This window comes from Capra hircus, chromosome 1 (genome assembly GCF_001704415.2).
Source record: "Capra hircus breed San Clemente chromosome 1, ASM170441v1, whole genome shotgun sequence".
NCBI lineage: Eukaryota > Metazoa > Chordata > Mammalia > Artiodactyla > Bovidae > Capra > Capra hircus.
This window is the reverse complement of record NC_030808.1, coordinates 146,508,951-146,536,018: the sequence shown is the minus strand read 5'-3', so window position 1 is coordinate 146,536,018 and position 27,068 is coordinate 146,508,951. Positions and strand designations below refer to the sequence as shown.

General features: G+C 44.5%; 1 protein-coding gene across 1 annotated transcript in view; it reads left to right on the top strand.

Moving 5' to 3' along the window:
- TDRP (testis development related protein) overlaps positions 7,425-27,068 on the top strand; it is a 44,011-nt gene continuing 24,367 nt past the window's right edge. Inside the window, exons 1-2 of the mRNA XM_018052594.1 lie at positions 7,425-7,694; positions 8,229-8,415. Of these exons, the coding sequence (XP_017908083.1) occupies positions 7,576-7,694; positions 8,229-8,415 (306 nt within the window). The 5' untranslated portion in view covers positions 7,425-7,575. The remainder of the gene's footprint in view (positions 7,695-8,228; positions 8,416-27,068) is intronic.

The window sequence follows — 27,068 nt, the reverse complement described above, 5'->3', positions numbered from 1 at the left end:
ATCAAGATTGCTGGGAGAAATAACAACCTCACATACACAGATGATTCCACTTTAATGGCAGAAAGGAAAGAGAAACTAAAGAGCCTATGATGAGGGTGAAAGAAGACAGTGAAAAGCTGGCTTAAAATTCAACATTAGGAAAAGATCATGGCATCCAATCCCATCAATTCATGGCAAATAGACCGGGAAAAAGTGCAAACAATGACAGATTTTATTTTCTTGGGCTCCAAAATCACTGCAGAAGGTGACTGCAGCCATGAAATTAAAAGATGCTTGCTCCTTGGAAGAAACGCTATGACAAACCCAGACAGCGTATTACAAAGCAGACAAAGGTCCATATAGTGAAAGCTTGTTTTTCTAGTAGTCAGTGTGGGAGCTGAACCAGAAAGAAAGCAGAATGCCAAAAGAACTGATGGTTTTGAATTGTGGTGTTAGAGAAGACTCTTGAGAGTCCTTTGGACCGCAAGGAGATCAAGCCAGTCAATCCTAAAAGAAATCAACACTGAATATTCACTGGAAGGACTGATAATGAAGCTGAAGCCCCAATACTTTGGAGAATCCAGGTGTGCTGCAGTCCATAGAGTCACAGAGAGTTGGACATCACTGAGCAACTGAGCAACGAAAGTACAAAAATAGAAAACAAATTTCCCAAAAATATACATGTGATTGTTAGTAACATTTATGCTGTATATTACATTTAATGGTAGAAATGTGAGCTTTTATACTTTCACTATCATTATGCATAAATTTGGATATAGTCACTGAAGTTATCATAAAATTTTAACATGAAAAATAAAATAAATTCGAACAATCGTTTGTTGTAAATTTCATATCTGTTACAGTGTGAAAACTGTTTATATTTTATAGAGTAGCAAATTTCTTAAAAATTGAAAACAGCAAATACTTTTTGATCACCTTGCATATATACTTGTCCTTGTGTTAGTCTCTCAGTGGTGTCCAATTGTTTGCGATCACATGGACTGTAGCCCACCAGGCTCTTCTGTTCATGGGGTTCTCCAGGCAAGAATACTGGAGTGGGTTCTCATGCCCTCCTCCAGGGGATCTTCCCCACCCATGGATGGAGCCCAGGTCTCCTGAATTGCAGGCAGATTCTTTACCATCTGAGCCACCAGGGAAGTCCAATATAGACTAGATACATAATACATGTAATACATAGTTTGCTATCTAAATATGTCAAAATTCATATGTATATATATATATATATATATATATATATAACTACAGAAGTCAAAGTGGAATTTTGTTACTGATTCTCAAGCTTAATTCCCACAGGTAGCCAGTACTGACGTTTGGTGCAAATCCTCTGAGGCTCTGTTTCTTTTTTTTAAGTAGAGCTAAAATTGTAATCCAGGTCAATGTGCTCCAAATTCCGCTGTTGTTTTTTTTTTTTTTTTCATTAAATAGGACAATGTATATAAAGTACTAGTGAATGCCTGGTGTTCAGTAGCCCTCAGTAAGCTGTAGTTGTGTTTCACTTCTGTCGACAAAGCTGAATGGAATTAGTGAGCAGATTCCTGGTGCAAGTTTTGTTCTCAGCACCACACAGGATGTACTTGAGAGGATGTGAAGGGTACAGAATGTCATTTTAATATTACCTACAGGTAAGGGAGAACTCAGGTAGCTCAGTCATAAAGAATCAGACTGTAGTGCAGGAAACGCAGGATCGATCCCTGGGTTGGGAAGATCCCCTGAAGAAGGAAATGGCACCCCACTCCAGTATTCTTGCCTACGAAATCCCATGAATTTCCCAGAGGAGCCTGGTAAGCTAGAGGCCATGGGGTTGCAAACAGTTGGACATGACTGAGTGACTAATCAACAAACAACTGTTACTCTTCAAGGGACAGACGTAATGATACATCTTTGAGCTCTATGGGAACTAAGGCCCTCACTAGGAGGAGGTTGAAAAATGGGGTTGACCCTCCGAAAGGCAGACAACTAAAGTGTGGATTCTGTTGACCTTTCCCCAGTTCTATGCTGATTCTCCCCTACTCAAGCCCCTCATGAATATGCATATACCTTAGCTTAAAGCTTAAGACCTTCCCGGTTGTGCTGTTCAGGAAACACTGCTTTTGGAAAGATCCCTGGCATTCTCCTTATATGCTGCTGGTAAAAGCTGTTGTTCAGTCACTAAGTCATGTCCCTTTGCAACCACATGATCTGTGGCCCACCAGGCTTGCCTGTCCATGGCAAGAATACTGGAGTAGGTTGCCATGTTCTTCTCCAAAGGATCTTCCCCACCCAGGGATCAAACCCGGTTCTCCTGCATTGCAGGCAGATTGAGTCAGTGATGCCATTGAACCATCTCATCCTCTGTTGCTCCCTTCTCCTCCTGTCCTCAATCTTTCCCAATATCACGGTCTTTTCCAATGAGTTGGCTCTTCACATCAGGTGGCCAAAGCATTGGAGCTTAAGCATCAGTCCTTACAATGAATATTCAGGGTTGATTTCTTTTATGATTGACTGGTTTGATCTCCTTGTTGTCCAAGGGACTCTCAAAAGTCTTCTCCAGCACCTCAGTTCGAAAACATCAATTCTTTAGCACTCAGCTTTCTTTATGGTCTAACTCTCACATTCATACCTGACAAGTGGAAAAGCCATTTCTTATTGTTGTTCAGTCCCTCAGTCGTGTCCGACTCTTTGCAGTCCCATGGACTGCAGCATACCAGGCTTTCCTGTCCTTCACCATCTCCCAGCGCTAGCTCAAATTCATGTCCATTGAGTCGGTGATGCCATTTAACCATCTCATCCTCTGTTGTCCCCTTCTCCTTCCTTCAATCTTTCCCAGCACCAAGGTCTTTCCCAGTGAGTTGGCTCTTCACATCAGGTGGCCAAAGTATTGCAGTTTCAGCTTCAGCATCAGTCCTTCCAATGAATACTCAGGGTTGATTTCCTTTAGGATTGACTGGTTTGATCTCCTTGCTGTCCAAGGGACTCTCAAGAGCCTTTTCCAGCACCACAGTTCAAAAGCACCAATTCGTTGATGCTCAGCCTTCTTTATGGTCCAACTTTCACATCCATACATGACTATTGGAAAAGCCATAGCTTTGACTGCACCTTCGCCAGCAAAGTCATGCCTCTGCTTTTTAATATGCTGTCCAGGTTTGTTATAGCTTTTCTTCCAAGGAGCAAGCATCTTTTAATTTCATGGCCACAGTCACCATCCACAGCAATTTTGGAGCCCAAGAAAATATACTCTGTCACTGTCTCCACTTTTTCCCCATCTATTTGCCATGAGTTGATGGGACCGGATGCCATGATCATAGTTTTCTGAATGTTGAGTTTTAAGCCAACTTTTTCACTCTCCTCTTTGACCTTCATCAAGAGGCTCTTTAGTTTCCTCTTCACTTTCTGCCATTAAAGTGGTATCATCTGCATATGTGAGGCTGTTGATATTTCTCCTGCCAATCTTGATTTCAGGTTATGAGTCATCCAGTCCCACATTTCACATGATGTCCTCAGTATATAAGTTAAATAAGCTGGGTGACAATGTACAGCTTTGTCATACTCCTTTCCCAATTTTGAACCAGTCCGTTGTTTCATGTCTGACTCTAATTGTTGCAGACCCTTGGCTTAGTGCTGTCTGCTGGCTGACACCCACCAAGAGGTGAACCCAGTTTTCCAGTAACACAACCACCGGCATGTGGCGGCTCAAATGCCACTGGATACCCCTGGCTTCATGGCCCCCATGACTGGAATAATATGACTTCACATTGGGCTGCCTTGTCACCCAGATGGGCCTCTGCATCATCCCCTCCTGGGGTGAGGACGTGCCGTGAGTTCACTGGGACTCTGGTTGCTAAGAGGTTTTAGTCCAACTCTCATATCCATACACGACTACTGGGAAAACCAAAACTTCGATTAGACGGGCCTTTGTTGGCAATGTCTCGGCTTTTTAATAAGCTGTCTAGTTTGGTCATAACTTTTCATCCAAGGAGTAAGCATCTTTTAATTTCATGGCTGCAGTCACCATCTGCAGTGATTTTAGAGCGCAAAAAAATAAAGCCTGTCACTGTTTCCACTGTTTCCCCATTTATTTGCCATTAAGTGATGGGACCGGATGCCATGATCATAGTTTTCTGAATGTTGAGTTTTAAGCCAACATTTTCACTCTCCTATTTCACTTTCATCAAGAGGCTCTTTAGTTCTTCGCTTTCGGCTATAAGGGTGGTGTCATTTGCATATCTGAGGTTACTGATATTTCTCTCAGCAATCTTGATTCCAGTTTGTTCTTGATCCAGCCCAACATTTCTCATGATGTACTCTGCATAGAAGTTAAATAAGCAGGGTGACAATGTACAGCCTTGACGTACTACTTTCAATTTGGAACTGACTGTTGCTTCCTGACCTGAGATTTCTCAGGAGGCAGGTCAGGCGGTCTGATATTCCCATCTCTTGAAGAATTTTCCACAGTTTGTTGTGATCCACATAGTCAAAGGCTTCGCCATAGTCAATAAAGCAGAAGGCGATGTTTTTCTGGAACTCTCTAAGAATTTTTGATGATCCAACAGATGTTGGCAATTTGATTTCTGGTTTCTCTGCCTTTTCTAAATCTAGCTTCAACATCTGGAAGTTTTTGGTTCATGCACTGTTGAAGCCTGGCTTGGAGAATTTTGAGAATTGCTTTGCTAGCATGGGAGATGAGTAAAATTGTACAGTAATTTGAACATTCTTTGGCATTGCCTTTCTTAGGGATTGGAATGAAAACTGACCTTTTCCAGTCCTGTGGCCACTGCTGAGTTTTCCAAATTTGCTGACATATTGAGTGCAGCACTTTCACAGCAACATTTTTTAGGATTTGAAATAGCTCAACTGGAATTCCATCACCTCCACTAGCTTTGTTGGTAGTGATGCTTCCTAAGGCCTACTTGACTGCATTCCAGGATGTCTGGCTCTAGGTGAGGGATCATACCATGGTGGTGTGAAGTCTGGGTCATGAAGATCTTTTTTGTGTAGTTCTGTGTATTCTTGCCACCTCTTCTTATATCTTCTGCTTCTGTTAGGTTCATACTATTTCTGTCCTTTATTGTGCCCATCTTTGCATGAAATGTTCCTTTGGTACCTCTAATTTTGAAGAGATCTCTAGTCTTTCCCATCCTATTGTTTTCCTCTGTTTCTTTGCATTGGCCACTGAGGAAAGCTTTCTTATCTCTCCTGGCTATTCTTTGGAACTCTGCCTTCAAATGGGTATATCTTTCCTTTCCTCCTTTGCTTTTGCTTCTCTTCTTTTCTCAGCTATTTGTAAGGCCTCCTCAGACAACCATTTTGCCTTTTTGCATTTCTTTTTCTTCGGTATGATCTTGATCCTTTGAAAAATGTATATATCTATATAGTTTTAACATTCTTATATAGTCCCATGAAGAAAGAGTTCCTTAATTTCTAGTGGGTACAGTATTCTTCAGTAAGTATTCTCCGGTTCTAGGCCAGTTTCAGGTATTTGTGCCTTGTGGATCCAGAGATATTTGGGGCCCTGGTGGGTGTGCCTGTGTGTTTATCTAATGATCCTCCTGACTCAGTGAGAAGGGAGAATGGGGTCTCCTGGGCTTCTTGCCACAGGCATGGGTTCCAGGTAGCTGGCTGATAGGTAAATTTTCCCCTTCCATGGTGTGGCTCAGATGGTAAAGAATCTGCCTGTAACCCAAGATACCCACGTTCGATCCCTGGGTCAGAAAGATCCCCTGCAAGAGGGAATGGCAACCTGCTCCAGTATTCCTACCTGGAGAATTCCAAGGACAGAAGATCCTAGAGAGTTACAGTTCATTGGATTGCAAAGAGTTGGACACCACTGAGTGACTAACACTTTCACTTCACATGCCCTAACCACTAACCCTGCAAGGACTCCCATGTCCCTCACCACTGGGTCTGTTCTTGGGGCTTCTGCAGGGTCTCCCAAAGACAAACTCAGAGCCTCTCTTCCTTTTAAAACTTTTCCTGGCCATTACATCTGGAAAACCTCAAAAGGTACAGCTGATGGTTTTTTTTCCCCCTCAGAGTAGTAAAATTACAAAACTTGTGAAAATGTTATAGAAGCCAATGATTCTGGATTTCTCAACTAATACACATTTGTTGTGAAAACACAAGCAATACTGAAGCATATCACATTAGTAAAAAGTTTCTCTGCGAGTGTTAATTTGCTGGGCAGAGGATTCGTGGGTTCAAATTGTAATAGATACTAACACAGGGTACATCCTTGCAAATGTTCACCATCTTGACAGGGGAGAAAAGGACCTCATGTTCATGAGCAGAAAAGGGTTCTTATGTTCATTTGCATTTCCCTGATTACAGTGGAGCCCAAAACTTTGTTTTTGGGCTCCAAAATCACTGCAGATGGTGACTGCAGCCATGAAATTAAAAGATGCTTACTCCTTGGAAGAAAAGCTATGACCAACCTAGACAGCTTATTAAAAAGCAGAGACATCACTTTGCCAACAAAGGTTCCTCTAGTCAAAGCTTTGGTTTTTCCAGTAGTCATGTATGGATGTGAGAGCTGGACTATAAAGAAAGCTGAGCACGGAAGAATTGATGCTTTTGAACCGTGGTGTTGGAGAAGACTCTTGAGAGTCCCTTGGACTGCAAGGAGATCCAGCCAATCCATCCTAAAGGAAATCAGTCCTGAATATTCATTGGAAGGACTGATGCTGAAGCTCAAAGTCCAATACTTTGGCCACCTGATGTGAAGAACTGACTCCTTAGAAAAGACCCTGATGCTGAGAAAGACTGAAGGCGGGAGAAGGGAAGGACAAAGAATGAGATGGTTGGATGGCATCATCGAGTCAATGGACATGAATTTGAGTAAACTCCTGGAGTTGGTGATGGACAGGGAGGCCTGGCGTGCTGCAGTCCATGGGGTCACAAAGAGTCGGACACGACTGAGCAAGTGAACTGAACTGATTACACTGGAGTTGAATATCTTTTATATTTCATTGTATGGCTCCTTTATGAGACAGAAAGTAAAAGTTATCCTGTATTGTACTTGGGGTTTGGGTAAGAGGCCAGAGAGCCGGGTGGGCCGGTCCTCCTCTGCCACAGGTTGGGGTTCGCTCGCCATGACTGTGACTGTAAAACGCAATACTGAGAAAAAGTAACAAGTCTCAGTTGTCATAACTGACTGTCACAAAGTCCCCTCGACTGCCCGTGAACTACACCACGTGTGGGTCAACGTCAGGCTCCCGGAAAGCGAGCATCTGGCGCGCAACACGGCGGCTTCCAAGGTGGTGTAGCCAGCGAGCTGCCCGCTTTCCCCGCGGGCCTTCCGCTCCGAACGCAAACATATTCCCGTCCCTCTCCCCGCACCCGCCTGGGCCGAGCCCACCGTCTGCGGCCCATCCCGGGGCTCGGCCGCACCCTCCCCTCGGTGGCAGGTCCGCATGCCCAGTGCCTCCACCCTCTGTGGTGCCGGCTAACATTCGCGCTGTTACCCACCGGAGCTCCAGGCTGGACGCCTGCGCACCCCGGGGACCACCAGGCACCGGGGCGGGCCGACCCAGCCGGAACCCGAGCAACCACCACCTCCAGCCCCACCCACCGCGCCCGAGCCGCGGACACTGCGGTGTGCGCATGCGCACCATGCCCGCTCGGCGTCCGGTGGTTGTCGCCATGGTGACCGGAGCCCCGGCCGCCCCGCCCCCCGCGCCGCCGCCCGGCGGGCCTGGCCGCGACCCAGTTCGGGGTGAAGGGTGAGGGGTGAAAGGGTCAGCTCGGGCTGGGGGTGCGCTCGGGGTGAGGAGGTATCACGGGGTGAGGGGTGAGCAGGTCGGCCGGATTGCGGGGAGCTTGGGTCAAGGGGGGAGCGGAGAGGGTCCGAGATGAGTAGGGGCTAGGTGACGGGAGCTTGGGTGAGGGGCGAGGGTGAGAGGGTCGGTTTGGGTGGGCGGCTGCGGAAAGGACCTCGTGGGATTATGTTAGTGGGTGAGGACCTCTCAGAGGAGGAGGAGCCTCTGGGGGTGGGGGTCGGTCGGGGGCAGGGCCTGGCCGGGGGTGGGGCGGTGGTGACCTGAGAGGGGCGGCGAGCAGGGGAAGTGAAGGCCCGGGGGGTGTGGCCCGGGTCTGGAGGTGGGCCCGGGCCCGGACGGACGCCGGGTCTGGTTGGGTGAGGGGACCGAGCCCTGTCCGGGAGGGGGCGGGGTGGGCTGGGGAGGGCCCGGTCCGGGGGTGGGCCCGCCCCACAGCCCGGCCCCGCCCGGCCCCACTGGCAGCGTCCGGTCCTCCAGGAGCCGCAGCCCGGGCGTCCGTGCTGCGGGCCGGCCGAGGAGGGGCACGCACGGACACCGGCGCCCGCCCGCCCGCCTGCAGCATGTGGAAGCTGGGCCGAAGCCGGGTGCTCCTGGACGAGGCCCCCGAGGAGGAGGACGGCCTGCGAGGGGGGGCGCCGCCCGCCACCGCCCCGCCGCCGCTCAGGTGAGGGGGCGCAGGGGGGGCGGGGCGCGGGAGGCGGGGGTCGGGGAGGGTGGCGCGGGTCGGGATGCGCGCGGCCGACGCCTGGCCGCGCAGTGGGGGAAGCGCACAGGTGGGGCGCGCAGGTGAGGCCCGCGCCGCGCGGCCCTTTAATTTCCCGAGGCTGGTCCGGGCCCGGCGGCTGTGCCCGGTGGTAAACCACCCCCCCCCAGACCCACCGCCACGTTACGAGTGACTGAACCCAGCGCCCCGCCGCCCCTCGCGCGGGTTTGGGATGGCGGGCGCAGTTCCCGGAGGTGGGAACCTCGGGCCGTGGCCTTCCAGCGGCGCGGGGGGACCTGCCTGCCGAGTGGACGCGGCCCTGGCCCCGGCCCGGACCCATCAGTCCAGCGCCGAGTCCGGGGCCGCGCGCAGCGCTGGGCTGGACTCACCGGCGAGGCCTGGACTGGAGCGGGGCACCGGCCCGCCGGCGAGGTCAGGAGCTTCTGGGGATTGCAGCCGGCGCGCCGAGTGCGCTAAATACTTCTTCAGATAACAAACAGACCTTCACCTCTGTTTAAACCCTCGGTTGGAGGAAGAAGGCAGATGGCCTTTATTTAGACAGACACTGCCGTTACAAGTTCAGAGATATGCCTGGAATGTTTAGAATGTTTTAATTAAAAAGGACCCCAGGTGGATCCTGTGCGCGTTACGTACGCTCCCCTCCACCCCACCCCCAACGCAGCGTTCCTTTTCCTATGCAGTGAAATTAGGTCAGAAATTGAGCTTTTTATGTTAACAATGACGGTGGTCATACAACTTCTTGTTTGTTAAATGTTTGGAAACCCTCTCCTGTTGCTGTTGGCATAAGACGGAAGTTAATGGTGATCTATGTCTGTCTTCTCGGCACTTGGAAATAGTTCACGAGATTGTTTCTTTCCCAGTTGGTTCTAAATAACTTCCCTTGGAACTGAAGTTCCTTCATTTGGATGTTTTTTTAGTGGGAGTTAAATACCCTTGGATAAGCATTTAAATATGATCCCTGTCTGAAGGGTCCTTCAGAAACCACTTCTTGGTAGTTTTAGTGCTCACCCTTCTGTTTACTTTTTAAATCTCAAAATTTTATGGTTATTCTAAAAAACAGCTTTCTTAAATATAATGTTGAGAATTTAAGTGCAGTTTAAATGTGGTTACAGAAAATTTAATTCTGTAAATAAATATTATTGGTCAAAGATAAGCAGTATTGTTTCTGAATGAACTTAAAATTTAATGATCTGTTTTATAATCTGTTCTTCTATTTTCTGCTTCTGTTTCTCCTAATGAATCCCAAAACATGTTTTTTTCCCCTTCTAAGTTAAATTCAGTTCAGTACAGTTGGTCTGTCGTGTCCCACTCTTTGCGACCCCATGAACTGCAGCACACCAGGCCTCCCTGTCCATCACCAACTCCCAGAGTTTACTCAGACTCATGGCCACTGAGTTGGTGACATCATCCAACCACCTCGTCTTCTGTTCGCCCCTTCTCCTCTTGCCCTCAATCTTTCCCAGCATCAGGGTCTTTTCAAATGAGTCAGCTCTCCCCCATCAGGTGGCCAAGTATTGGAGTTTTAGCTTCAACATCAGTTCCTCCAGTGAACACCCACGACTAATTTCCTTGGGATGGACTGGTTGGATCTCCTTACAGTCCAGGGGACTGTCAAGAGTCTTCTCCAACACCATAGTTCAAAAGCATAAATTCATCTGTGTTCAGCTTCCTTTATAGTCCAACTCACATCCATACATGACTACTGGAAAAACTATAGCCTTGACTAGACGGACCTTTGTTGGCAAAGTAATGTCTCTGCTTTTTAATATGCTCTCTAGGTTGGTCATAACTTTCCTTCCAAGGAGTGAACGTCTTTTAGTTTCATGGCTGCAGTCACCATCTGCAGTGATTTTGGAGCCCAGAAAAATAAAGTCAGCCACTGTTTCCACTGTTTCCCCATCCATTTGCCAAGAAGTGATGGGACCAAATGCCATGATCTTAGTTTTCTCAATGTTGAACTTTAAGCCAACTTTTTCGCTCTCCTCTGTCACTTTCATCAAGAGGCTCTTTAGCTCCTCTTCACTTTCTGCCATAAGGGTGGTGTCATCTGCATATCTGAGGTTATTGATATTTCTCCCAGCAATCTTGATTCCAGCTTGTGCTTCTTCCCAGCCCAGCATTTCTCTTGTACTCTGCATATAAGTTAAATAAGCAGGGTGACAGTATACAGCCTTGACGTACTCCTTTTCCTATTTGGAACCAGTCTGCTGTCCCATGTCCAGTTCTAACTGCTGCTTCCTGACCTGCATACAGGTTTCTCAAGAGGCAGGGCAGGTGGTCTGGTATTCCAATCTCTTTCAGAAGTTTCCACAGTTTATTGTGATCCACACAGTCAAAGGCTTTGGCATAGTCAAGAAAGCAGAAATAGATGTTTTTCTGGAACTCTCTTGCTTTTTCCATGATCCAGCGGATGTTGGCAATTTGATCTCTGGTTCCTCTGCCTTTTTCTAAAACCAGCTTGACCATCTGGAAGTTCACAGTTCACATATTGCTGAAGCCTGGCTTGGAGAATTTTGAGCATTACTTAACTAGCATGTGAGATGAGTGCAATTGTGCAGTAGGTTTGAGCATTCTTTGGTATGACCTTTCTTTGGGATTGGAATGAAAACTGACCTTTTCCAGTCCTGTGGCCACTGCTGAGTTTTCCAAATTTGCTGACATATTGAGTGCAGCACTTTCACAGCATCATCTTTTAGAATTTGAAATAGCTCAACTGGAGTTCCGTTGCCTCCTCGAGCTTTGTTCATAGTGATGCTTCCTAAGGCCCACCTGACTTCACATTCCAGGATGTCTGGCTCTAGGTGAGTGATCACACCATCGTGATTATCTGCGTTGTGAAGATCTTTTTTGTACAGTTCTTCTGTGTATTCTTGCCACTGCTTCTTAATATCTTCTGCTTCTGTTAGGTCCATACTATTTCCGTCCTTTAACAGAGAAAGGTTGGAAGGATAGGAGATTAAGCACCCACATATATACTACCTAGACATAACCATTGTTGTTTAGTCGCTCAATCCTTTCCAACTCTTTGTCACCCCATGGACTCCAGGCTCCTCTGTTCATGGTATTTTCCAGGCAAGAATACTAGAGTGGGATACCATCTTTCTCCAGGGCATCTTCCTGACCCAGGGATCGAACCTGTGTCTCTTCAAGTTTATAGAATTACAGTCTATACCGTTTTTTTTTCCTCTGTGTGTAGTTGTATGTGTGTTTTAATAGACTTTTTTTTTTTTTTAGGTACACAACAAAACTCAGTGGAAAACAGAGTTCCCATATACTCTCTGTCCCCACACATGTACAGCCTCCCCCATACTAGCAAAACCCCATTTGTTACAGCCAAGGAACCTCCACTGACACATCATTATTGCCCAGAATCCACAGTTTACATTAAATTGGTATTGTCTTGGTATTGTCTCTTCTGTGGATTAGACAAGTGTATAGTGACATGACTTCACCATTATAGTGCCATGTAGTATAGTTTCACTGCCCTAAAAATCCCCTCTGCTCTGCCTATTCACCCCTCCCCTGCCCCCCGCAACCACTGATCTTTTTGCTGTCTCCATAGTTTTGCTTCTCCAGAATGTCAGAGTTGAATCATAAGATATGCAGCTTTTACAGATTGACTTCTCTTACTGGCTGAGCAGTGTGCATTTAAGGATCCTATGTGTCTTTTCACGGCTTGGTAGCTCATTTCTTTTTAATGCTGAATAATATCCCATTGTCTGGATGTACCAGTTTACCAGTTCACTGCAGAGTGGTACCTTGGTTGCTTCCAGGTTTTAGCAATTATAAATGAAGCTTCTATAAAACATCATATGCAGGGTTTTGTGTGGATGTTAGTTTTTAACTCGTTTGGATAGATACCAAGGACTGTGTGATTCCTGGATCATAGAGTAAGAGCATATTCTGGTTGTTAGAACCAGACTGTCTCCACAGCGGCTGCACCAGCTTGCATGCCCACCAGCGATGAGTGAGACTTCCTGTTGCTTCCTGTGCTTGCCAGCATGTGACGGCAGTGTTCTGGATGTTGGTCATTCTGATAGATGTGTACTGGCATCTCACTGTGGCTTAATTTGCATTTCCCTGATAACATTTGATGCAGAGCATCTCTTCATCTTGATCATTTGCCATCCATACAGGCTACCCACTCCAGTATTCTTGGGCTTCTCTTATGGCTCAGCTGGTAAAGAATCCACCTGCAATGCAGGAGACCTGGGTTTGAACCCTGGGTTGGGAAGATCCCTTGGAGAAGGGAAAGGCTACCCACTCCAGTATTCTGGCCTGGAGAATTCCATGAATTGTATAGTCCATGGGGTCACAAAGAGTCGGACATAACTGAGTGACTTTCACTCACTCCTGTCTCTTTCAGTGAGATGACTGTTCAGATTTTCTTGCCCCATGTTTTAATTGAGTTGCTTTTTTCCCCTTATTGTTGAGTTTTAAGAATTCTTTGTGTGTTTTGGATAGCAGTCATTTGTGAAATGGAGAAGGCAATGGCAACCCACTCCAGTACTCTTGCCTGGAAAATCGCATGGATGGAGGAGCCTGGTGGGCTGCAGTCCATGGGGTTGCTACAAGTCAGATAGACTGAGCATCTTCACTTTCACTTTTCACTTTCATGCATTGGAGAGGAAATGGCAACCCACTCCAGTGTTCATGCCTGGAGAATCCCAGGGACGGAGGAGCCTGGTGGGCTGCCATCTATGGGGTTGCACAGAGTCGGACACAACTGAAGTGACTTAGCAGCAGCAGCAGGTTATCAGTTACCCCTTTCATAGATCACGTCTTTGGTGGTGTTTCCCCAAAGGCGTCTGCATTTTATCCTGGGTTACCTTCTAGGAGTGAGATTTGACTGCAGTTTCTATCTTACTTTATCAAGTGTATCTATAGTTTGATGTGTTGAAAAAACTTCGCTATAGAAAAACAAAGACTTTTTGTGGCAAGTTAGTCATACTCTAAATTTAGTTCATTTCATCAGGTAGATTGATATTTATCCCAAAGCCAGCTTCTCTTAAAATTAAATTTTAAAATTTATGACAAGTCTAACATAAAACTTCTGCCTACAAAATTTTAAAGTTGAAAGAAGTAGGAGTTAATACAGGAGGATTTAATGGATCTGTTAAATTGTGTCTCATTAGAAAGACATTCTCATTCTACTTCATTTTCAGTCTATACCTTCCCCCCACTCCTCCCTGTCCCCTCAAAAAAGTCAGTTCATATTAAAACATGTAGGCTGGGAGTGCCCTTTGTCTTATTCCAGAAAAGCATTTAATTTGTGTTCAAATCTGGTCAGTCAACTTACTTGAAAGTCAGGTCACACAGCTATAATCTGTGTCGTTTTTTAAAAAAAGAAAAAATAGCTTAATGTTAGGTTCTAGTAAGTTTGAAATGTGAGGCATTCAGTCATTCCTGGGATTTAAGGAACACTTAACTGTTACTAAAATAGCTTTAACATTATAGAAAGCAAATTTATCTGAGTCTCTCTGTAGGCGATTACCCTTTTTTGTCATGAATATGCATCTATTTTGTATTAAAGTATAACAGGTTTTCAAGCTGAAACATTTATTGTAATCATTTAAAAAGAGAGATTTAGAAGTTTTAATGAATCTAATGTTTGTTTAAACAACATCTACTATGCATATAGTAAAACATTTCTGGATGTTCAATATTGGGTCTTCTTCCTCTTTCCAGTAGGAAGTACTATTATTTTTCTTAATATAGCTATCCATGAAGCATTTATGTACATACATAAATGTATGTTTAAAATCACATACTTGCTTTTCCACCGCAAACATTTTTGTGTACTTGGAATGGTTCCCTCAATAAATAATGTATGTATCACGGGGCACTTCCTGTCTCAGGCCTACAGCTGGGGAAAAAACCATCCTTAAGGCTGGGTATTATTAAATGCTAGAATTTATCTGGTTGGGTGATGGATGTGGAGGCGGCTGTCTTTAGGCGCTGCTCCTGGGAGCGGTGTGAGTGGTAGGAGGAAAAGTTGGTCTGAGATGATCCTCATGAGGGAGGGTTCAGCTGGTTTTCACTTGCTTCAAGCTGCCCTGAACAGGGTCCTGAGTGTTAGTTGCTCAGTCATGCCCAACTCTTTGCAGCCCACCAGGCTCCTCTGTCCATGGAATTTTCCAGGCAAGAATACTGGAGTGGGTTGCCATTGCCTTCTCCAGCTGCAGTTGAATGTCTTCAGAAACAAAACTCAGGGCATTTGGGGCATATTTTCATTTAAATATGAAAAAGCTTTATTTAAAAATTTAAAAGACTTTATTTAAAAGTTTAAAAGGCTTAGACATACTCTGTAGGCATTCCACAAAAAGTCAGAGAACGTTTCAGGTGTTTTCTACTCTGCTTTGAGGATAGGAAAAACCAAGAGTCTTAGTTGAGATAACACAGAATCTTTCTTGTGTGGTGCTGGGAGGGGTCTGTTGAAGTCTGTTAGGGTGAGTTAGTGTGTTGCCTGTGAGATCAACGTTAATAACTATGCAGTGTATGGTAAATAAAGTTTTATACACTTCCCAGGTGCCTCAGTGAGAAAGAATCTGCCTGCCATTGCAGGAGACCTCAGTCTCTTGAATTGAGAAGATCCCCTGCAGGAGAAAATGTCACCGCACTCCGGTATTCTTACCTGGGAAATCCTGTGGACAGAGGAACCTGGTGGGCTACAGTCCGTGGGGTCTCAAAAGTGTCAGACATGAATTAGCGACTAAGCAGCAACAACAACGAGGTTTTATGCCAAAACACGCACAAAACAAGGATATATATTGAATGATTGAAGAAAATGTGACCAGAGGCTCACAGGAACTCGACCCCGTATTTCCTGTAAGAACAGGAATTCAGTATTTGCTGATTGATAGCTGTCTTGAATATTGAAAATCGACTGTATTTTACATTTGAGTAACTTAAGGAAGCTAAAGAACTTGTATAGTTATGTAGCTACAAACAGGAATTTGAATCCAGGTTTCATATTTTATATTTAAAGTACTAGGGCTTCAGTAATTAGTGCCTTAAAAAACATTGATAAAATTATGTCTTGGCTCAAATTTCAGTATAACAAACATCCTAATATACTTTTATTTTTTTTGCTGTGCTTAAGTATTGTAATAATGAGTATATTTAAGAAGTCTTACTGTGGAAGGTAATGGCTCTCTGGTGAATTAGCAGGTGAAATATAGAACTGTTGTGCACACACCCTTTGCTTTATGCACCTCGCTTTTAACTTCATTATTTGAAGAAGAGCAGGTAGAATTTAAGCTGATTCTTGAAGAAAGATAGGGAGGGAGGAAATGGCATAGCTTTGGACCCCGAATAGCTTGGGGAATAGAAAACAAACCAGTTTAATTGGTATAGAAGGTTTGTACAGGGAGAACTGGGAAACCCCACTGAGGGGTTTAGACTTCACCTTGGAGGTAAATATTGAAGGCCTTTGAGTCATGGCTTCCTGCCGCTTCGCAGGGAATTCTTGTCTGGGGAGGAGGGCTTAGAGGCCAGGTGCAGGTGACACAGCTAGGATCCTGGTATCGGAGTTCAGGCTGAAATAAGAGCCTGAATTCTAGAGGGATTAGGTTCAGGACAAGCGGGAGGAAGCGAACTTGCCAAGCCAATGGAAAAGAGAGCTGGTGCCTTTTGAAGTGAAGGTCAGAGGCTGAAGGGCACCTGGAGTGATGAGGAAGATGATGCACCTCTGAGCAGCAGGGAATCCTGGGCGCGTTGACTGTGGACATGTGACTTAGAGGCAGCTTCTGCCAGACGCCCGCATGGCTGAGCCACACAGGTAGAGTGCTGGGTAGGACCCAGAGGACTCATCATTTGTGAGAAAGTGCAAGAGCCTGGCTCTCTGTTGATGAATGAACTGGGACCACTGGAAAGGGAGTTGGTAGCCTGGCGTCAGCAGACAGTCCTGGTTCCCCACTCCCTCTCAGCACTTGTGAGACATGGGGCCAGTGAGTGCATTATTCACTCTGCAGAGCCCCTGTTCTAAGCCAGAGGGTTAGAGCGGGAGTGGAGAAGCTGACTGTAAAGGGCCACAGGTGTCCGTCACAGATGCGCAACTCTGCGGCTGTCGTGCGCAGACAGCTGTGACCTGTGTTGGTGAACATGCGTGGCTGTGCTCCAGTAAAACTGTATTTACACAGGCAGGGCTGGGCCATTCTTTGCTGACCCTGGTTTAGAATAAAGGATCTTTGAAGTCTATACTAATTATGAGGCAACCTAATTCATTAGAGTTTTGCAGTGTGGAATTTGTTGTGATTTAGGGTACAAGTAGGAAGTCTTAGTTGCTAAACTTGGAAATTAATGGCAGATGCTGAAGTTCATTTATATTCTTCCTGGGCTTACATTTTGTTAATTGGCCAGTGAACATTTTTGTATCTTTCTGTGCTTTCACATAAATTGTCTACTATGGTCCTTTATTTCCCATTCCATGATGAATGAGTCATGCTTTATAGTCAAGGAGACAACATTAATAACAGCATAGTGATCTTCTGCATCATCTCAACCCAAACAGCACGTGGAGGCTTAGGGAACCGGGAGGTATTTTGTCGACAGTTAAGAACTGTATAGTGGTGTTCATCTTAGTTCTGCAGAGCCTAGGGACTGGCAGGTGCCCTTTTGGGAGAGACTGCTGACTTCCCACTAACAGCACGTGTTTGTCGTGTGTACAGCCCCCCAACTGGAGACTTCACTCCCAGCATGCCTTGCACCAGCAAGAACTCTGTGTCCAGGTCTGGGCAGTCACATGGGAGGAACCAAGTGTGCTTGCCCTCATGCTTCCCGTTCCCTGGGCACTTTGGTCAGTGATGGTGGGGTTGTCCTCTGCCCGCAAGGGGGTTGGGTAAGGTGGGGTATGGTGTTGGTGTAGTGTTCTGTTCTGTTGTGCTGTATTCTTGCAGCAAATTTTATTATAACTACAGGCTTTATGACATACATCTACCCAGTTCAGTTCAGTAACTCTTTTCCACCTTATGGACTGAAGCACACCAGGGTTCCCTGTCCATGACCAAATACTGGAGTTTTCTCAAACTCATGTCCATTGAGTTGGTGATGCCATCCAACCATCTCATCCTCTGTCGTCCCCTTCTCCTGCCCTCTATCTTTCCCAGCATCGGGGTCTTTTTAAATGAGTCAGCTCTTCACATCAGGTGGCCAAAGTATTGGAGTTTCAGCTTCAGCATCAGTCCTTCCAGTGAATATTCAGGACTGATTTCCTTTAGGATGGACTGGTTGGATCTCCTTGCAGTCCAGGGGACTCTCAAAGAGTCTTCTGCAACATCACAGTTCAAAAGCATCAATTCTTTGGCACTCAGCTTTCTTTATGGTCTGACTCTTACATCCATACGTGACTACTGGAAAAACCATAGCTTTGACGAGTGGACCTTTGTTGCAAAGTAATCTCTCTGCAAAGTAATGTCTTTTAAACATGTTGTCTAGGTTGGTCATAACTTTTCTATCAAGGAGCAAGCGTTTCTTAATTTCATGGCTGCAGTCACCATCTGCAATGATTTTGGAGCTCAGAAAAATAAATCTGTCACTATTTCCACTGTTTCCCCATCTATTTGCCATGAAGTGATGGGACCAGATGCCATGATCTCAGTTTTCTGAATGTTGAGTTTTAAGCCAACTTTTTCAGTCTTCTCTTTCACTTTCATCAAGAGGCTTTTTAATTCTTCGCTTTCTGCTACAAGAGTGGTGTCATCTGCATATCTGAGGTTATTGATATTTCTCCCTGCAGTCTTGATTCCAGCTTGTGCTTCTTCCAGCCCAGCATTTCTCATGATGTACTCTGCATATAAGTTAAATAAGCAGGGTGACAGTGTACAGCCTTGATGTACTCCTTTCCTGATTTGGAACCTGTTGGAGTCTGTTGTTCCATGTCCAGTTCTAACTGTTGCTTCTTGAGCTGCATACAGGTTTCTCAGGAGATAGGTCAGGTGGTCTGGTATTCCCATCTCTTTCAGAATTTCCCACAGTTTGTTGTGATCCACACAGTCAAAGTCTTTGGCATAGTCAATAAAGCAGAAATAGATGTTTCTCTGGAACTCTCTTGCTTTTTCGATGATCCAACAGATGTTGGCAATTTGATCTCTGGTTTCTCTGCCTTTTCTGAATCTAGCTTCAACATCTGGAAGTTCACGTTTCATGTAATGTTGAAGCCTGGCTTGGAGAATTTTGAGCATTACTTTGCTAGCATGTGGGATGAGTGCAATTCTGCGGTAGTTTGAACATTCTTTGGCATTGCCTTTCTTAGGGATTGGAATGAAAACTGACTTTTTCCAGTCCTATGGTTACTGCTGAGTTTTCCAAATTTGTTGGCATATTGAGTGCAGCACTTTTACAGCATCCATCTTTTAGGATTTGAAATAGCTCAACTGGAATTGCATCACCTCCACTAGCTTTGTTTGTAGTGATGCTTCCTAAGGCCCACTTGACTTCACATTCCAGGATGTCTGGCTCTAGGTGAGTGATCACACCATTGTGGTTATCTGGGTCATGAAGATCTTTTTTGTGTAGTTCTGTGCATTCTTACCACCTCTTCTTATATCTTCTGCTTCTGTTAGGTCCATGCCATTTCTGTCCTTTATTGTATCCATCTTTGCATGAAATGTTTCCTCGGTACCTTTGATTTTCTTGATGAGATCTCTAGTCTTTCCCATTCTGTTGTGTTCCTCTATTTCTTTGCATCTACCCAGTGGCCTGCTCTATGTCATGTACCAGTTACTCCATTCTCCCTCTTCTGTATCTATTAAACTTTAAAATAAAAGTTTAGTATTTCCTTGTAACGATTATATCTCATTTTAGATTTTCTTTGCTAGGTATTTAGCTGTAGCTCATAGTAAGTTTATTGACTGAAGACAAATAATACTTCTTTAAAAGAAAGTTGTTTTATAGTGGTATTTTACACAATAAACAGAAAAGTTTTGTCCTAAGGTGTAATTATAGACATTGGTTGATGTGGCAAGAAAGTGTGCTAAGAAATTTTACAGAGAAAAAACAGTGTATAACTATATTTAAGAGTGGTCATCTTCACACATTTCCATTTTTATCATAACAAGTATGTATATCCCCATGTTGTTTGTTTTCCTGACGCCAAGCAGTTCTCCAGTCCTCTGACACCAACTGGGTGTCATCCGATTCAGTTGCGTTCTGACACAGCCTCAAGTTAGCACAGACCCTCCAGGTTACGGCCTCAGTCACGTACAACTGCCCTCACATCAGAAGTCAGCTGCCAACAGGTGGCAAGGCAAACCTAAGGGGAGCGAAGGCAGCATGGCGGTGCAAAGGGAACCGCAGATCTGTTAACCCGCAGACGCACTGCCTTGACAATCAATGGTCCAGCAAAGCTCTTATGACTCCAGAAACCAGTTAGGAAGTTGCAGTCACCCAGGCCAGCACAAAGCCAAGAGCAGCTGCACTGAAGTGGTGACAGGCTGCTTCACGTCCCTCACTCACAAGAGCCTCGTCCACAAGTGCCCCTCAGCAGAACTCCCAGTGAACAGCTTCCTGGTTACATGCATAAGAGAAGCTCCTCACAAGCTGATTTCTCTCACCTGACTGGCATGATTGGCACCCGTGGGGCCACTGAGAACAAGGAGAGTTCAGCTGCTTGCGGCCAGGAGAACCTGCAGCCCCACAGATGGATGCTGGAGGGAGAAGCAACTTACAGCTCTGGGCAGTGAGAGGTGGAGAGAAGACACGTCCCCAGAGAAGGTTTGGAGGCTTCAGGATCTAGCCAGGCTGATTGGTGAAAGTCTTTCCCCGTATGAAGCCAGTTCAGAAAGACTGGGAGAGGCGGCAGTTTTTACAAATGCCCAAATCCCAGCCAAAAATAATGAGGCAGATGAAGAAACAGGGAAATGTAGCCCAGTCATAGGATCAAAATACATATCCGGAAACTGACCCTAAAGAAGCTAAGGTGTGTGAATTAACGATGAATTCAAAATAATAGTCTTAAGCTGTCGTATGTTACGAGAGCATAGTGAACCAACTGCAGTTGTGAAAATGAACAAAATGTAAATATCAACAGAAGAAAGAAAGAAAAGAAAATGTAGTCACTTAGTCACGTCCAGCTCTTTGTGACCTCATGGACTGTGTAGTCCACCAGGCTCCTCTGTCCATGGAATTGTCCTGGCAAGAATATTGGAGCGGGTTGCCATTCCCTTCTCCAGGGGATTTTCCCAGTCCAGGGATCAAACCCAGTGTCCTGCATTGCAGGTGATTCTTTACAGTCTGAGCCACCAGAGAAGCAAATATCAAGAAAGAGAAAATATAAAAAAGAACCAAACAAATTCTGGAGCTGAAGAATACAATAACTAAATTGAAAAATTCTCTAGAGTGTTCAACAGCAGGATTAACCAAGCAGAAGAAAGAATCAGAATTTGAAGACAAGTCACTTGAAATTATCAAGTCAGGAGCAAAAAGGAAAAAGAATGACGAAGAGTGTGGGAAGCCTCGGAGGCTTATGGCACACAAACAAGTAGACTAGTATATGTCACGGGGGAGACCTAGGAGGAAGGTCATGAAGCTTCTGAAACTCACGGCAGGATATGGACATCCAAATTCAAGATGCCCAAAAGAGTCCTGGACCAAAACACATTGTAATAAAACTCACAAGGCCAAGGCAAAGAGAATCTTGAAAACAGCAAGAAAAAAGTGAGTTGTCTGTCACAGGGGAGCTCCCATAAGGTTCTCAGAGGTGTTTCAGCAGTGACATTATAGGCCGAAAGGGAGTGGGGCGATGTATTCAAAGTGCGAGAATAAAAGAAGAGCGCCAACCAAGGAAACTGGATCTGGCAAAACTGTCCTTCAGAAGTGAAGGAGAAATAAGACTTCGCAAGAGAAGTAAAAGCTGAGGGAGTGCACATCACTAGACTTGCTTTGCCAGAAATGCTAATGACGGTGCAAGGTGTGACGTGAAAGTGCACAAAGACATAACACTCTGTTAAAGGTGGATATACAGACAGGTGTGGGGAGGCTCAGTCATGCCCAGTTCTTCGCCACCTCATGAATTGCAGCCCATCAGGCTCCTCTGTCCACGGGATTTTCCAGGCAAGAATACTGATGTGGGTTGCCATTTCTGTCTCCAGGGGATCTTCCCAACCCAGGGATCGAACCCACATTTCCTGGAGCTCCTTTGTTGGCAAGCAGATTATTTACCACTGAGCTACCTAGAAAGCCCATATGGAAAGGTCCAAAATCTGTAATACTGCCATGGTGGTACATAAATTAAAAAATAAAAACCGCTAATTACAGTAACTATAAAATATAAAAAGATGTAATTCGTAATGTTTATAACATAAGTGGGGGGAGATGTACAGGAGTAGAATTTTTGTATGTGATTGAAATTAAGCAGTAATTAGTTTAAAAGATTGTTGTAACTATAAAATGTGTTGTGTAACCTCCCCGCAAAGAAAATGCCCATAGGATATAAATGGAAGATGAGAAAGGAATCAAAGCATGTCACTGCAGAACACCAAGGAAGCATGAAGGCAGGAAGCAAAAACAGAAAAGAGGAGCAAATAAACTGTAAGACAAAAAACAGTCAACAAAATGGAAATGGTAAGTGCTTCCCTGGTGGCTCAAATGGAAAAGAATCTGCCTGCAATGCAAGAGATCTGGATTCAATCCCTGGGTCAGGAAGAACCCCTGCAGAAGGGCATGGCAACCCACTCTGGTATTCTTGCCTGGAGAATCCCATGGATGGAGTAGCCAGATGGGTCATAAAGAGTCAAACACAACTGAGTGACTAACATTTTCACTTTCACTATCAGTAATTACTTTCAGTGTAAATGTCTTAAACTCCCCAATCAAAAGAGACAGAGTAGCTGAATAAGTGTAAAAAATAAGTATGCAGGTACATCAAACAAAAATTTGAGTCAAAGATTCTCACAAGAGACAAAGAGGGACATCATATGATTATACATATTACATACACACACACACAAACAAAAATTTGAGTCAAAGATTGTCACAAGAGACAAAGAGGGACATCATATGATTATACGTATTACACACACACACACACACACACATGCGCACACACACACACGCACACACACACACACACACACACACACACACACCGTAAAACTTTCAGTTTTCCAGCACTCAGCCATCGGGGAGGCATGGCGGTGGGACTGAAGGAGAGTTGTGACTAGGAGTTGCTTTTCTGGTGACCAGCCACCCCACCCCACCCCACCCCCAGTCCTGAAGTTCTGAGGCCCCCAAGACCCCTGTGTTGTCATATTAGCATTCAAAAGGCTACAAATCCCCAGACGTTGGTGACTTTGTGCCAGGAAACAAAAATCAAGTATTATTTTTACTGTACTAGATCCCCAATATTTGATTTATTGTAAATGTATGTGGATTTTAAGTTAAACTTTTTATTAAAATATGTAAATGTTTTCTTAAAAATCTTAAAAAAAATGATGAAGTCTCAATTTTTTTCTGTGTGTTTTTCCTGTTGCTTTTATGCTGAGAAAGGCATTTCCTTCCTTGAGATCAGATTCTCCTTAGTTCCTTTATGGCTTCAGTTAAAAGGAACAGCTCTTTCATCTGTGTGGAATTTATTTTCTGTGAAAATAAGGATTTAAGTTTTTCCTCCCAAAATAGATAACCAATTGTTATAAGTCTGTTTTGTTTTTCTTTAAATAATTTTTCTTTTACCCTCTTTGTCACATCACTGTTACTAAAATTCTTCTCTATTAGGCTTTGTAGGGTTTTCCCTTCTCTTGAACTCTGTGTATTCTTGTTGCATTTCCACAGTTTACTTACTGAAGTTTTATAATGTATTCAATAACTGGTGGCACAAATTATGTTTTCTTAGCCTTTTAAAAATGTTTTTGTGAATTAAAAACATTGCATGCCACATTCTTAAAAAACAGATTTTTGGAGCCATCAAAACACTACAGCTGCCCAGTGGTGAGCCCAGAGGGCACTCAGGCTGGCAAAGCACAGGATTCCGGCCCCAAAGAGTGAGATGCACAGCAGAGGAACGATTTCAGTGAGCCCAGACTCTGCATCTTGCCGTGCATAGAGAAGCACTAAATTCCTTAACTTGGTTTTCTTTAATTATCAGGAATCTTCGGATGTTCCCCTACCTGGTCTGCGTTGCAATATTCCTGTAGACCCAGCTGCTGCTCTCTCACTCTTCACAGCAGTCCCTCAGGGCTACCCGGGAGCTGCCCCTGGCTTGCGGCCTCAGGAAGCTCTTCAGATGAAACTCTTGTCAACTTTTAGGTTGTGTTTTTTTTCTCCCAGTTGACACTTTCCTGCTTTCTTTAGTATGTATGTGTCTTACTGAGCTAGATTATTATCTTCTTTTTTGTTTTTAATGCACCTTTTGTTTCATTTAGAGCAGTTTTATATTCACAGCAAAACTGAGGGTAAGGCACACACAACTGGGTAAACCCCACTCCTCCACCTCCTGCTTCCACACATGCACAGCCTCCCTCTCTGTCAGCATTCCCGCCAGATGGGACATTTGTAACAATCGGATATATTGTCATCTCCTGGAGGCCATGGTTTACATCAGGGTTCACTCCTGGCCCATTTCGTGGGTTTGGACAAACATGTAACAACACATATCCACCATTATAATGTCACACAGAGGGGTTTCATAACCCAAAGATCCTCTGTGCTCCACCCGTTCTTCCCTCCTCCAAGTGAAGTGAAGTCAGTCGTGTCCGACTCTTTGCAACCCCATGAACACCAGGCTCCTCCGTCCATGGGATTTTCTAGGCAAGAGTACTGGAGTGGGTTGCCATTTCCTTCTCCAGGGAATCTTCCCGACCCAGGGATCGAACCCCGGTCTCCCACATTGTAGACAGACGCTTTACCGTCTGAGCCACCAGGGAAGTTTCCCTCCTCCAAACCCTGGTGTTATTACTGTCTCCACAGTTTTGCCTTTTCCACAGTGTCACACAGTTGGAATGTATTGTATGTGGTCTTTTTATATTGGCTTCTTTCACTCAATATGCATTTAACTTTCCTCCATGCCATGTCTTTTCATGCCTTGGTAGTTCATTTCTTTTCAGCTGAATAATGTCCCATTTTCTGGAAATACTAAGTTTATTTACCCATTCACTTGCTGAAGGACATCTTGGTTGCTTCCACGTTTTAGAAGTTAAGAATGAAGCTTCTGTAAACATCCATGTGCGGGTTTATGTGTGATCATAAGTTTTTGATTCCTTTAGTTAAGTACTAAAGCATGTGATTGCTGGACCTTACAGTTGTTTGTTGTTGTTCAGTTGCTAAGTTGTGTCTGACTCTTTGCAACCACATGGACTGCAGCAGGCCAGGCTTCTCTGTCCTTCACTGTCTCTTGGAGTTTGCTCAAATTCATGTCCATTGAGTCAGAAATGCCATCTAACCATCTCATCCTCTGTCGCCTCCTTCTTTTGTCCTCAGTCTTTCCCAGCATCAGGTTCTTTTCTGGTGAGCTGGCTCTTCGCATCAGGTGGCCAAAGTATGGGAGCTCTAGCATTAGTCCTTACAATGAATATGCAGGGTTGATTTCCTTTATGATTGACTGGTTTGATCTCCTTGTGGTCCAAGGGACTCTCAAGAGTCTTCTCCAGCACCGCAATTCAAAGCATCAATTTGTGACACTCAGCCTTCTTTATGGTCCAGCTATCACATCCATACATGACTAGCAGAAAAACATAGCCTTGACTGTATAGACCTTTCTCAGCAAAGTGATGTCTTTACTTTTCAATATGCTGTCTAGGTTTATCATAGCTTTCCTTCCAAGGAGCAGATGTCTTTTAGTTTCATGGCTGCAGTCGCCGTCCACAGTGATGCCCAAGAAAATAAAATCTGTCACTGCTTTCACTTTTTCCCCATCTGTTTGCCATGAAGTGATGGGTCCAGATACCATGGTCTTAGTTTTCTTTTTTTTTTTTTTAATGTTTTATTTATTTATTAGACATGCAGCATGTGAGATCTTAGTTCCCCAACCAGGGATTGAACCCATGCCCCATCCATTGGGTGGGCAAAGAATCTTAACCACTGAGAACCACTGAATCCCAGAATCTTAACCACTGGACCACCAGGGAAGTCCCAATCTTAGTTTTTTGAATGTTGAGTTTTAAGCCAACTTTTTCACTCTCCTCTTTCACTTTCCTCAACAGGCTCTTTAGTTCCGCTTTGTTTTCTGCCATTAAAGTGTTTCCATCTGCATATCCGTGGTTGTTACTTCTCTGGGCACTCTTGATTCCAGCTTGTGATTCATTCAGCCCAGCATTCCCCATGATATATACTCTGCATGGAAGTTAAATAAACGAGGTGACAGCATACAGCTTTGTTGTACTCCTTTCCCAATTTTGAACCAGTCAGTTGTTCTGTGTCTGGTTCTGTTGCTTCTTTATCCGCATACAGGTTTCTCAGGAGACAGGTAAGGTGGTCTGGTATTCCCATCTCTTTAAGAATTTTCCACAGTTTGTTGTGATCCAAACAGTCAAAGGCTTTAGTGTAGTCAATGAAGCAGAAGAACATGTTTTTCTGGAATATTCTTGCTTTTTCTCTGATCCAGTGGATGTTGGCAATTTGATCTCTGGTTCCTCTGCCTTTTCTAAACCCAGCTTGTATATCTGCAAGTTCTCAGTGCACGTAGTGCTGAAGTCTAGCTTAAAGGATTTTGAGTATAACCTTACTGGCATGCAGAATGAGTCCAATTTTACAGTAGTTTGTACCCTCTTTGGTACTGCCTTCTTTGTAATTGGAATGAAAATTCACCTTTTCCAGTCCTGTGGCCACTGCTGAGTTTTGCAAATTTGCTAACATACTGAGTACAGCACAGTAACAGCCTCATCTTTCAGGATTTTAAATAGCTCAACTGGAACTCTATCACCTCCACTAACCTTGTTTGTAGTAATGCCTCCCAAGGCCCACTTGATTTCAGATTCCAGGATGTCAGGCTCTAGGTGAGTGACCACACCATTGTGGCTATCCAGGACATTTTTTATATAGTTCTTCTGTGTATTCTTGCCACCTCTTTTTAATCTCTTCTACTTCTGTTAGGTCCTTACCATTTCTGTCCTTTATCGTGCTGATCCTTGCATGAAATGTTCCCTTGATATCTCCAATTTTCTTGAAGAGATGTCTAGTTTTTCTCATTCTGTTGTTTTCTACTTCCTTGAACTGTTCTTTGAAGAAGACCTTCTTATCCTTGCTATTCTCTATAACTCTGCATTCAGTAGTGAATATCTTTCCCTTTTTCCTTTTCCTTTTGCTTCTCTTCTTTCCTCAGCTGTTTGTAAAGCCTTCTCAGACAACGCTTTTGCCTTCTTGCATTTCTTTTTCACTGGTTTTTGTCACTGACTCCTGTGTCGTGTTACAAACCCTCAATCCATAGTTCTTTGGGCATTTTGTCTTCCAGATCTGATCCTTTGAATCTGTTAGACTCCTCCACTATATTATAATCATAAGGGATTTGAATTAGGTCATACCTGAATTGCCTGGTGGTTTTCCCTGCTTTCTTCTATTTAAGCATAAGTAGGATAAGGAGCTGATGATCTGAGCCAGTCAGCTCCTGGTCTTGTTTTTGCTGACTGTATAGAGTTTCTCCAGCTTCAGCTGCAAACAATATAACG